The 13,908-nt window shown below is 36.8% G+C and overlaps 1 protein-coding gene across 1 annotated transcript in view; it reads right to left on the bottom strand.

Moving 5' to 3' along the window:
- RAVER2 (ribonucleoprotein, PTB binding 2) overlaps positions 1–13,908 on the bottom strand; it is an 80,736-nt gene that overhangs the window by 53,785 nt on the left and 13,043 nt on the right. Inside the window, exons 3-4 of the mRNA XM_081817083.1 lie at positions 8,720–9,221; positions 5,226–5,417 (exon numbers count right to left, since the gene is read on the bottom strand). Coding sequence (XP_081673209.1) covers positions 5,226–5,417; positions 8,720–9,221 — 694 coding nt within the window. The remainder of the gene's footprint in view (positions 1–5,225; positions 5,418–8,719; positions 9,222–13,908) is intronic.

The following is a 13,908-nucleotide window of genomic DNA, read 5'->3' as shown; positions in this document are numbered from 1 at the left end:
CATTATTTATAATAGCCAGGATATGGATGCAGCCCAAGTGTCCACTGATAGATGAATGGATAAGGAAAAGGTGAGATACACACACACACACACACACACACAGGAATATTATTCAGCCAAAAAAATATTGAAATATTGCCATTTGCAACAACATGAATGGATCTAAAAAGTATAATGCTAAGCAAAATAGATCAGAGAAAGACAAATACCCCATGGTGGAATTTATGAAACTAACAAAGAAAACAAAGAGACAAACTAAGAAACAAACTTTTCACTGTAGAGAACAAACAGATGGTTCCCAGAGAGGAGGTAGGTGGGGGGTGGGTGAAATAGGTGATGGGGATTAAGAGTACACTTATCATGAGGAGCACTGAGTAATGTATAGAATTGTTGAATCAATATATTGTACACCTGAAACTAATAAAACACTATGTTATCTATGCTGGAATTAAAATTTTAAAAGGGCAGAAATAAGCAAAAGATAGAAATAATGAACAGAACAAAAGCTGTTTCTTTGAAAAGACAAAACAGGGAAATCTTTTGTAAGACTGATCAAAGAAGGGGTGTCTGGGTGGCTCAGTCGGTTAAGTGTCAACTCTTGATTTCGGCTCCGGTCATGATCTCAGGGTCATGGGATCAATTGAGCCCTGCTTCAGGCTCCGTGCTCAGTGTGGAGTCTGCTTGGGATTCTCTCTCTCCCTCTCCTTCTGCCCCCTGCCCAACTCGTGTGCGCTCTCGCGCTCTCTCTAAAAAAAAAAAAAAATCAAAGAGAAAAAAATGCAAATAAAATACACAACAAAAATGAGAACTAAATGGAACAATTTTATTTTTTTAAAGGTTTTATTTATTTGAGAGAGTGAGAGAGAGAACAGAAGTGGGGTGAGGGGCAGAGGGAGAGGAAGACATAGGCTCCCAGCCAAGCAGGGAGCCTGATGCGGGGTTCAATCCCAGGACTTCAGGAGCATGAAGACAGAACAAATTTTAAAAATAATATTATAAATGAGTATGTGCCAATAAATTTGAAAACGTAGACAAAATGGATGAATCTATAGAATATAATCAAATGCCAATATGCCACAGAGAGAAAAATAAAACTAAAATATCTGGGGCACCTGGGTGGCTCAGTCGTTAAGTGTTTGCCTTCGGCTCAGGTCATGATTCCAGGGTTCTGGGATCGTGCCCCGCATTGGGCTCCCTGCTCCTCAGGAAGCCTGCTTCTCCCTATCCCACTCCCCCTGCTTGTGTTCCCTCTCTCACTGTCTCTCTCTTTCTCTGTCAATTAGATAAATAAATTAAAAAAAAATAAAATAAAATGCATTGAAAATGTTTATCTTTATAAAAAAAAAACCTAAAATATCTAAATATCTGTAGAAGAAACTTAAGTGGTAACCAATGGTTTCTCTCTGTATGAGGCTCCAGGACTAGGCCTACATGCTTTCATGGATGAGACTTCTCACACTTTCAAAGAACAGGTAAGCCCTATTTTACATGAGTTGATCCATGAAATAGAAAGAAAAGGGGGAGAAGGAGAAAAAATAGTTAAATCATTTAATGAGGTCAGTATTCCCTTGATTCCAAAATAAATGATGGTACAAAAGATTTTAAGCATTTTTCACTTATGAGCACATGTGCACATAACAAAATAAAATATTATCCAATCAAATCAAACAATGCACTGGAAAAAAATGTTATCAATTAGAGTTTATAACGGAATGATGGTTTAACATTAGGAAATCTATCAGTGTGATTCAGCACATGAATGGATTTAGGAAGAAATCACATGATTGTCTCAATAGTTACAGAAATACTTTGATAAATTTCAGTACCTATTCATGATTTTTTTTTAATCTCAGAAAACCAAGAATCTGTCGAAAGCATCAATGCAAATGCATTACTTTTAAGATTGAGAAACATTTAAGATTTCTCATTGTCACTGATATTCAGTCATGAAGGGCCCTGCACGCCATGCAAAGGAACCTGAACTTATGCAGGCATTAAAGAATATTAAGGAAGCAAATGACGCAATCTGATTTGAGGATGGAAAAGATCAGTCTCGAGGCACTGTGGAAGACGAATGATAGTGGTGACTACACAAGAGATTATTTTCATTGTCTAGGTGAGAAAAGAGGAGATCCTGAGTAAAGTAACGAGATGCTGACAAGCCTCAAGGACTGAAGAGATGTTAGGATGTGCAACTGAAAGGATTTGCTAATATTTTCAACATCTAGATTGAGTTGCTGATTCAGATAATTTTAGTTTGGGGGAACGGGTGCCAAATACAGAACACAGAATTGTACATGTATGTCACACATGTGTAGTGGCATCAAGCCATGTAGGTGTTTGTTCTTCTCCAAGGGAGCAGGGTGCCCTGGTGCAGAGGTAGGCAACTGGATGGATTCAGAATTGTAAACTCAGCAAGTCCAGCCCAACATCACAGAACATAGAAAAGCAAGTTCCAGAGAAAAGATAGTGTTCTTTTGGGAATGTTGAAATTGAACTACTTATAGAACATGAAGGTGGGATGCTTAATAATCATTTGGAAATACAGATTTTGTGCTAAGGGCAAATGGGTTCAAAAATAGGCACTTGCAAGTCATTGCTGATAGGCAGTAACTGGGGCTGTTGGAGTACACAAGGAGAAGAAAGTGAGAAAGCCAAATACACATGTCTACTGATACCAGCCCTTAGGGAAAAAGAAGAAGGGGAAGGAACGGTTAGGCAGAAGAAGAATGGTGGGGTAGAATTCTAGAGTGGAGACTTTTAGAGAGACCAAGCAATAAAAGACTGAATAGCACCTATTCAACCTGAATACGGAGAAATCTCTTATTAATCTTAATGAGAACAGGTTCATATGAATAGCGGAGGCAGAAACCACAGTGCATCAGGCTGAGAGAGAAATGAAGACATGATGAAAGGAAGTGGGGCCTAATTGTTCAAGAAGCTCCAGGGGTGAAGGAAGAGTAATATAAAGGCCAGTATGTAGAGAGCATTTGTTAAAGGAAAGGATCTGAACATGTTTATAAGCAGATGGGATGGAGCTAGGGGAGCAAGAAGTAGGCAGTAAGTAGAAAGGTAAGGATCAAGATCCTTGGAGATGGCAGACATGGTCATGAGCCCCAGCACTGGCAGGATGAGGCATGGCTCTTCCTCCAAGGAGGGGATCTTTGTCCATTTTGTTCACTGATGAATCATAAACATCTCTAACAGTGCCTAGCATGTAGTGGGTACACAGTATGTATCTGTGGAATGAATGCTACGGAAGAGAAAAGGAAGTAAAAATAGGGACACAGGAGCACCTGGGTGGCACAGATTAAGGGTCCGACTCTTGGTTTTGGCTCAGGTCGTGATCTCAGGGTCACGGGATCGAGCCCCACATTGGGCTCCATGCTCAGCTCAGAGTCTGCTTGAGTTTCTCTCTCTCCCTCCCCCTCTGCTCCTCCCCACCCATCCCCGCCATGCACACTCACACTCTCTCCCTCTCAAATAAATAAATAATCTTTTTTTAAAATATGGGGACATATTTGCTGGGGCAGTATGAGAAGAGTTGAATGAATGATCCGGCACATGACCTTTGTATTTCTAAACAGTAGGAGCCATGATCAGCTGACAGAAAGGACAAAGGCAGAAACAGAGTGAAGGTTCGAGATAGTTGCTGTAGAGAATGGAAAAGAGCAGCTGATGAGAGATGATGAGCTAAAGTTTTGCTGGGGACCAGGCATTAATGTATATTGCACATGTGTAGTAGCACCAAGCCACGTAGGTATTTGTTTCTCTTCGAGAGGACACAGTGCCCTGGTATAGAAGTAGGTGACTGCATGGATTCAGAATTCTAAACTCAGTGACTCTGGTCCAGCAGAGGCAATTTAACCAGAGGCACAATGTTGTCAGTTGAAGAGCTGAAGTTGTGACTCATGCAAGCAAGGGCAGGAGAATGACAGAACTGAAGAGGGGAAGGACAAACTACGAAAGAAGGGAGGAGGGATCCAGGGCCAGACGTAAGGTTAAAGAACAGGAAGAGAAGGGAAAGAGATGTGAGACCAAGAGCAATCTCCTCTCTTTTCCTCCCTCCTCAGTTCATCTACGAACCACTTTCAGACCAATGTCTTGATGGCTTAACTCTGATCCCATCACTACCTTGTTTATATACCTCAAAAGCTCCCTGCTGCTTACCAAATTCAATCTCCTTTCCCCCGGTGCTCAATGGTCCTCTCGAATTGGCATCAACCTACCATTTCACCATGCATCCCTTCCTACACTCCTCCACCTGCACCACTCACCCGCCTTGAAGCATGCGAATTTGCCTCATTCTACTGCTTGAAAGCTTTTGTTCAACTCACTCTACAGTTGTCAGATTTAGCAAGTAAAAATATAGGCTGCCCAGTTAAACTTGGGTTTCAGATAAAGAATAATTTTTTCAATATACTGTCTCATGCAAAATTTGTATTTAACTAGCAATCCTATCCTCTACTCCCAGTACATTTCAAAATCACACTTTAATGTCACACACTCAAATGCCCTCCATCATGAAGTCTTCTTCCCTCATCCCTCAAAAGTGTATTCCTTTCGGGGCACCTGGGTGGCTCAGTCAGTTAAGCATCTGCCTTTGGCTCAGGTGGGATGGAGTCCTGCATCGGGCTCCCTGCTCCACAGGAAGCCTGCTTCTCCCTCTCCCACTCCCCCTGCTTGTGTTCCTGCTCTCGCTCTCTGTCAAATAAATAAAATCTTAAAAAAAAAAAAATTGTATTCCTTCCTTAGTTCAGTCAACAAGCATTTACCATGCTAAGTGCCTCGAGTCAAAACTGAACTTCCGGAATAGTCCCTATCTGCATGGAACTTCCACATGAGAGAGGCCCAGAGAGGAATAAGCAGATAGTTAACGATAGAGAAGTAGTAACAATGGGCCATGTGAGCAAAAACAAAGCACATGTCTTCCTGTATTTGCACTATGGATACTTATGAACACTTTGAAAAAAGAGACATGACACTCAAAATTTGGAACAGAACATTCCTTCAAAAAATTTACTTGGACAAACTTTACCAAATGCAATTTCTTCTTTTGTAATGACTCCTGGCTTGACATGACAGAGATACCATTTAGCCAATTCTTTCAAAGGAAGAATGTCTTTGTGTAATGGAAATATAATGAGAGCCCAATGAATGGTCAACTGGTTTGGATAGATTAAAATAGAATTTTTCTACATCCTAATAAAGAACGATAGACTTACCACACGTTGAGCTGCTATCAATGCTGCTAACGTACTTCGCCCTGGCGCTCCGGGGGCACAGAAGGAAACTTGGACTTTGCTTCCCTTGATGGTCATACCATCAGCTGCTTGCTGAACCTCTTCAGCATGCTCCGCAGTGTTATATTCAACCACTGCAAAGCCACCAACATAACTACCTTCATCCTGTGCAAGCTAATTTAATACATTTTGTTAAAAGAATTCTAATATTCAGTTAGAAATATTTATTTTCAGTATATAATTTTCAGATCCAAAACCAATTTTTCAGAGCATGATACTGGTGAAAATAATATATTCTTTCTCCCTAAAATTAAAAGTTTCCTAGTTGTGGGATGCCTGGCTGGCTCAGTTGGGAGAGCATGTAACTCTTGATCTTGGGGTCGTGAGTTTGAGCCCCAAGTTGGGTGTAGAAATTACTTTTTAAATGAATAAACAAATAAATAAATAAAAATAAAAGTTCACTAGCTGTTTCTATACAGTCCTTCCTGAAGATAGGATGATAAACAAGATTCTGTCAAGTTTCTTTTTAATTCTTTGATTTTTCTATTTTAAAAGTCAAAGCAATTCCCAAAGAGGGAATATTATCATATTCCCTCTATATTAAGAAAGATGTGTAACTGATAATTTAGACACAGAAATATATGGAAACACAATAACAAACTTTCTTTAAAATAAATTTATCAGGTACATGGACAATGAAAGATACTGAACAATTATCTGACCACATATCTATGTAAATTAAAGCTTGTATTATCAAGAGAAGAAAAGTAGGAGGAACCATATTCAACTTTTAACTCAATAACTTGGGCAGATCTTAGGAATTTGGTCAAGTATTCCAACGCAAACCTTATTTGGGAAAACTGTGCCCCAGGTTTGTTAAAATGCCATATGCAGCACACCAGCTTTATTTCTGGATGTGCCCTAAATAAACTCCTGCAATGTAGAACTCGATTTATTTCCAGTCACCCACCTGTACGAGTGTAAAGGAAGATACTAAAGTCCTGGATCTGTAAAGACTGGTACAAAGAGCAAAAATAAGAACAAATAAGACACTAAAAAGTTTCTAAGTTTTGAATAGTCTGAATTATCTTAAACACATTCACGCAATAAACTGATAAATGTGATAAAATTCAGCATGGTATGTCTTTGAGAAGACACATCTACAACACTTGTTTGGATTTCACATCTCATAAGTTAATATTACAATTAAATAATTTCTCAGTCTTTTTAAATTTCTGTCTCTTATTTCTGAAGCTTTACTTTCTTGTATCATTAGACCAAATTTCTATTTTTCCTTCACATTCTTCCTTCCTTTTTAAAACTGTCCTCAAATGTCTTTTCTTCCACAAAACTTTTTCCAAACACATGACAGAAAGGGAAAACATCTACCTCTTCCAAACACTTCTCCTCAACCCCATTCCTCTTATAATCCAAACCAGATATTAAAATCAGATTTGTAAAAGCCATCAGTCTTTGGTGTCCCTTGATCACAAGATCAGAGACTATCTTCAATATAGTCCGTGTCAACCTACCAAGCAAAAGAGCCTGAATTTCATAGATCCACTGATAAAGGCATCATAAAGTTGTTTTATTAATCTTTTGAGAACTTTTGAAACACTTATTATTATTCCTCGTTCATTATGATAGCTTTCATGCCTATACAAATTATAATACCATTTTAATTCTTTCAAAAGACAAAATCACCTAAGTCCACAGCATCAGTAGTTTTAAAGAGGAATATTTCAATTCAGTAGGAAAGCCATTCAAATATGTAATGGTCTGACTTCGGATCTAGTTAATTTTCCATTATTTTGAAACATTTTAATAGAAGCTAAATGGTCACTCGCAAATAATATAACAAACATTTTTTCTACCGCTGGCAACCTAGATTAGAGAACCTCTCATGTACCTACCAACTCTGGGATTCATAATTCAAATACAAGTTGTGATAAATAGGTTTTCCCCTCACATTTGCTTCAAAGGCCTCAACTACAGCTACAAAGAATTTTGTTTGACCACAGAATATCACTGTATAATTTTACTATCCAAGAAAAGGATATGGATTAGATATCACCATCTATCACCTTTCAATAACTAACTGGGCAAAGATTTGATAAAAGCTCTGTCACAAAATTTTCTAATTTTATGATGCTCTTAGATGGTTTCTTTGATGCATATATTGGGATTGGAGGGGTAGAAATGTAAGAAAAAGATGGTAGCATTAATCTATTGTTTCTATATAGTTATATGTATTAAATATAGTTATATAGTTATGTATAATCTATATTATTTCTAAATAAAACAAATTTATATAAACATGATATATAATACATTATAATTATATATAGTTATATATTATATATATGGCTGTGTGTGTGTGTGTGGAGATATATATATAACTTATATATATATAAAACTATAACAACTCTAAACTTTCTACTGTAATATTAGAGACTCAACAAATGTATGATTAAAGAAAAATGGTGGGGTGGTGGGGGCCGGGAATAGGGGGTAAGAAGAAAAGGAGCATGGGAGGAGAGAAGAGAGGGAAGGAAGAAGTTAAGGGAAGCAAGAGAGAAAAGAGTTCATCAGTTGCTACTGAACACCTACAAGGGAAGGAGCTTTATACAGTATATATATATATATATATTTTTTTTTTTTTTTTAAAGATTTTATTTATTTATTTGAGACAGAGAGAATGAGAGAGAGAGAGAGAGAGCACCTGAGAGGGGGGAGGGTCAGAGGGAGAAGCAGGCTCCCTGCCGAGCAGAGAGCCCGATGCGGGACTCGATCCAGGGACTCCAGGATCATGACCTGAGCCGAAGGCAGTCACTTAACCAACTGAGCCACCCAGGCGCCCTATACAGTATATATTTTTGTTTATTTAGAATATATTTAATTTTACTGATCAAGTACATGAAAATTCTTACCAGTGTTGTCAGTTTTCAGGATCTTCTCTAAATGTCTCACCATGATCCCATTAACATAGAATTATACATTCTTTTTAAACTTCATAATACTTTCCTATCTTCCACTAGATTATCTTTATACAGGATTTATAATTATTTGCTTGTCAGTATCTTCTACAAACTTGTAAGGTATTGAGAGAGTACGTTTCTATTCTCTGTATTTCTAACTTTTAGCAATATAGTGTCTGGCACAGAGAAGATAATAAGTAAAACTTGGATGGATGAATGGATCAATGGATGAAGGGCTCAACAAATGGATGGAATGAGGTGAATGAGTAAGTGATGGGTTTGCTAAGACATACTTAACTATATAATAATATAGGTTGACTCATCCACAAAAGGAATTGACTTAAAATTTAGAGTGACCTCAAGGTCTTCATCACAGACTAAAGAAGACTTAGATTATCCATTGTGATATTCACATAGGTATAATAAATTTGTGAGTGCATGTAGAATACATAGGCAGAAATTTTCAAATATTTCAAATGATACCTCAAGAATACATACCTGGCAAAACACAGGTTTATGTATATTGGAAAAAAATTGCAACAGCTCCTCTGAATCCCTGTAGTCACTAGGGAGTTTATTTATACAAAGGCACTTAGAATGAATGAGCTCTGCGGCCAATAGATTAACATCCATCCATTGTGCAAACAGAGCTGATGCTCCCAATTGTTTACCCAATAACTCCAATCTAGCCTTTGCAGCAAAGTCCTTTTTCATGTATTCCACAAATCCATAGCCTTTGGAATGGCCAGTAACTTCACTGTAGACTAGAAAACATCTCTCGATATTTCCATAAGCACGAACAAGTTCTTCAAACTCTTCTAATGTAAAAGAAGTGGGCAAGTTGGTAATACACAGCAAAGCATCTGTTGGCTGGAGCTGAACAATTAAGTCCTTTCCTCGAAAAGAATACTGATGAAACATCTGAATTGCATTCTGGGCTTGCTCCCCATTCAGTAAGGTAACAAAAGCTAGAAGATAACACAATGAAATAAATAATTTTCTAAGCCATTGTTTTCAAACTTTTTTGACTATGGTCCACAGTAAGGAACATATTTTTGGTCTGTGACTTGGTACACACATACACATTTCCAAAACAAAAGTATCAAGAACTAATACTCCTACCACATGCAATGCGCTCTCATATTTCTATACTATTTCATGGTGCTTTTTAATACTGACACTACCCACTTAACCAATTTCAAGACCAGTGACTCAAATTAAAGTATAGGAATTATATTAGGGGTTCCACGGGGTGCCTGGATGGCTCAGTTGGTTGGACGTCTGCCTTCCGCTTGGTTTGTGATCCCGGAGTTCCGGGATCAAGCCCTGCATCAGGCTCCCTGCTCAGAGAGGAGTCTGTTTCTCCCTCTGCCCCTCACCCCACTCATGTTTTCTCTCTCTCAAATAAATAAATAAATTTTTTTTAAAAAAAGGACTTCCACTATAAGATACTACAATGTTCTGTCTTGTTTTTTACTTTTACAATATTTTCAAACTACATATTTTATTTTTCCCAACTACATGTAATGCAAAATTTTGTGAAGTCTTAAAAATTTTCTTTCATATTGAAGCACCTAAATACATAAAGCAAATATTAACAGACACAAAGCGAGAAACTGACAGTAATACAATAACAGTTAGGGACTTTAACACCTCACTTACATCAATAGATAGATCATCCAGGCAGAAAATCAATAAGGAAACAGTGTCTTTGAATGACACATTAGAGCAGATGGACTTAACAGAGATATACAGAACATTCCATCCACAACCAACAGAGTACACATTCTTTCCAAGTTCATAGGGAACATTCTCCAGAATAAATCAAGTTTCAATAAATTCAGGAAAATTGAAATCCTATCACATACATTTTCTGATTACCATGGTATAAAACAAGAAATCAATCACAAGAAAAAAAATGCAAAAAACCCCCCCACAAACATGGAAGCTAAATAACATGCTACTAAACAGCCAATGGGTGAATAAAGAAACCAAAAAGGAAATTTAAAAATACATGAAAACAAATGAAAATAAAACCACAATGGTCCAAAATCTTTGGGTCACAGCAAAAGCAGCTCTAATAGGAAAATTTATAGGGATACAGACCTACCTCAAGAAACAAGAAAAATCTCAAGCCATCTAACCTAATACCTAAAGGTACTAGAAAAGGAAGAACAAACAAAGCCCAGAGCCAGCCTTCCTTCCAGAAGGAAGAAAATATTAAGATCAGAGCAGAAATAAATCAGGGACTAAAAGAAAAATAGAAAAGATCAATGAAACCAAGAGCTGGTTCTTTGAAAAGATAAAATTGTTCAACTTTTAACCAGATTCATCAAGAAAAAGAAGAGAGGATACAAATAAATAAAATCAGAAATGAAAGGGGAATTAACAACCAACACCATAGAAATATGAAAGATTATAAGAGAATACTACAAAAAATTATATGCCAACGAATTGGACAACCTAGAAGAAATGGATACATTTCTAGAAACATACCATTTTCTAAAATTCAATCAGGAAGAAATAGAAAATCTGAACAGACCAATTACTAGTAACAGAGTTGAGTTGGTAATCAAAAACGTCCAACAAACAGAAGTCCAGGACCAGACTGCTTTACAGGTTTATTCTACCTTTCATTTAAGCAAGAATTAATACTGATTGTCCTCAAACTATTTAAAAAAAATAGAAGAGGAAGGAAAGCTTCCAAATACATTCTATGAGGCCAGTATTATCCTGATACAAAAACGAGACAGAGATGCTATGAAAAAAGAAAATTACAGACCAATATTCCTGATGAACATAGATGCAAAAATCCTCAACAAAATATTAGCAAGTGTATTCAGCAATACACTGAAAGGATCATTCATCTAGATCAAGTGGGATTTATTCCAGGGATGCAGGGAGGTTCAGTAGTCACAAATCAATCAATGTGATAAACCACATTAACAAAACAAAGAATAAAAATCATACAATCATCTCAATAGATGCAGAAAAGGTATTTGACAAAATTCAACTTCTGCTCATGATAAAAACTGTCAACAAAGTGTGTTTAGGGGATACCTTAAGCTAAATAAAGGTCATTCATGAAAAACCCATAACTAACATCATACTCAATGGTAAAAAACTGAAAGTTTTTTCTCTAAGATTAGAAACAAGACAATGATGTCCATCCTTTTTATTCAATACAGTACTGCAAGTCCTAGCCACAGCAAATAGACAAGAAATAAAATTCACCCAAATTGGTAAGGAAGAAGTTAAACTGTCACTATTTGCAGATGACCTAAAGATTCCACCAAAAACTATTAGAATAAATGAATTCAGTAAAGCTGCAGGATTCAAAATTAATACACAGAAAACAATTGCCTTTCTGTACACTAATAATGAAGTAACAGGAAAGAAAAAGAAAACAATCCCATTTATAATTGCACCAAAAAGAATAAAATGCCTAGGAGTAAATTTAACCAAGCAGGTAAAAGACCTGTACTCTGAACACTATGACAATGATGAAATTGAAGATGGCACAAACAAATGGAAAGATATCTCCTGCTCCTGGACTGGAAGAACCAATACTGTCAAAATGCCCATACTACCCAGAGCTATCTGCAGATTTAATGCAATCTCTAACAAAATACGAACAATATTTTTCACAGAACTAGAACAAATAATCCTAAAATTTATATGGAACCTCAAAGGACCTCAAAAAGCCAAAGCAATCCTGAGAAAGAGGAACAAAGCTGGAGGCATCACAATCCCAGATTTCAAGATCTACTCCAAAGCTGTAGTAATCAAAACAGTGTGGTACTGGCACAAAAACAGACACACAGATCAATGAAACAGAGAGCCCCCAAATAAACCTATACCTATATGGTCAACTAATCTATAACAAAGGAGGGAAGAATACATGGTGCTGGGAAAACTAGACAGCGACATGCAGAAGAATGAAACTGGATCAGTTTCTTACACCATACACAAAATACACTCAAAATGAACTAAAGACCTAAATGTGAGACCTGAACCCATAAAACTCCTAATGGTTGGAAAAAAAAAGGCAATTATTTCTTGGACATCACCCTTAGCAACATATTTATGGATATGTCTCCTTAGGCAAGGGAAACAAAAGCAAAAATAAACTACTGAGCCTACACAAAAATAATATGCCCAGCAAAGGAGATCATCAACAAAACAAAAAGATAACCTAATGAATGGGAGAAGAGATTTGCAAATGATATATCTGATAAAGGGTTGATACCCCAAACACATAAATTTACACAACTCAGCACCAAAAAACAACAACAAAAACCCCCCAAAACCCCAAAAAACAAACCAATCTGATTAAAAAATAGGCAGAGGACCTGAACAGACATTTTTCCAAAGAAGACATAAAGATGGCCAACAGATACATGAAAAGATGCTCAACATCACTCATCATCAGGGAAATGCACATCAAAACCAGAATGAGGTATTACGTCACACCAGTCAGTATAGCTAGTATAAAGAAATAACAAGTGTTGATGAGGATGAGGAGAAAAGGGAACTCTTGCGAACTATGGATAGGAATGTAAATTAGTGCAGCCACTGTGGAAAACAGTATGGAAGTTCCTCAAAAAATTAAAATTGGTAATAGTAATAGTAATTCCACTACTGGGTATTTAATAAAAAAAATGAAAACGTTAATTTGGAAAGATATATGCACCCCTGTTTACTGTACCATTATTTACAACAATTAAGGTATGGAAGCAACCCAAGTGTCCATTAATGGATGAATGGATAAAGAAGATATGGTGTATATATACACAACAGAATATTACTTGGCCATAAAAAAGAATGAGATCTTGCCATTTGCAATCACATGGACAGACCCAGAAGGTATAATGCTAAGTAAAATAAGTCAGACAGAGGAAGACAAATACTATATGATTTCACTAATATGTGGAATCTAAAAAATAAATGAATAAACAAAAACAAAGAACAGGTACCTGACTGGCTCTGTCAATAGAGTATGTGACTCTTGACCTAGGGTTCATGAGTTTGAGCCCCAGGTTGGGCATAGGCTTTACTTGAAAAAACAAAAACAAACAAATACAGAGAGCAAACTGGTTGCCTGAGGGGCTATGGGGGAGATGGATGAAATATATAAAGGAAATTAAGAGGTACAAACTTCCAGCTATGAAATAAGCGATGGAGATGAAAAGTACAGCATAGGGAAATACAGTCCGTGACACTGTAATGCTGTACGGTGACAGATGGTGACTACATTTATTGTGGTGAGCACTGGGTAATGTATAGAATTGTGGAATCAATATGTTGTACACCTAAAAAAAAGTTATACACCTGAAATATAACACTGTATGTTAAATATACTTCAGTGACAAAACTGAAGGATACAAGCCTATAAAAATTTATTGTATCATAACATATATTAGAAAATTCTTTATAAAAATAATGTCTCTAGTGACATACATATTAATTATTGTGATTATAATTTAGGATACTAATGTTATCTTCAGAAAATACATTGTGAGTAGCATTTATATGATTTATTTTTTATTTTTTATTTTTTTAAAGATTTTATTTATTTATTTGAGACAGAGAGAATGAGAGACAGAGAGCACGAGAGGGAGGAGGGTCAGAGGGAGAAGCAGACCCCCCGCCGAGCAGGGAGCCCGATGCGGGACTCGATCCTGGGA

This window comes from Leptonychotes weddellii, chromosome 4 (assembly GCF_054177405.1).
Source record: "Leptonychotes weddellii isolate Sample4059 chromosome 4, ASM5417740v2, whole genome shotgun sequence".
In the NCBI taxonomy this organism is placed as follows: Eukaryota; Metazoa; Chordata; class Mammalia; order Carnivora; family Phocidae; genus Leptonychotes; species Leptonychotes weddellii.
The sequence above is the reverse complement of the archived record's forward strand: the minus strand, read 5'-3'. Positions and strand labels throughout refer to the sequence as shown.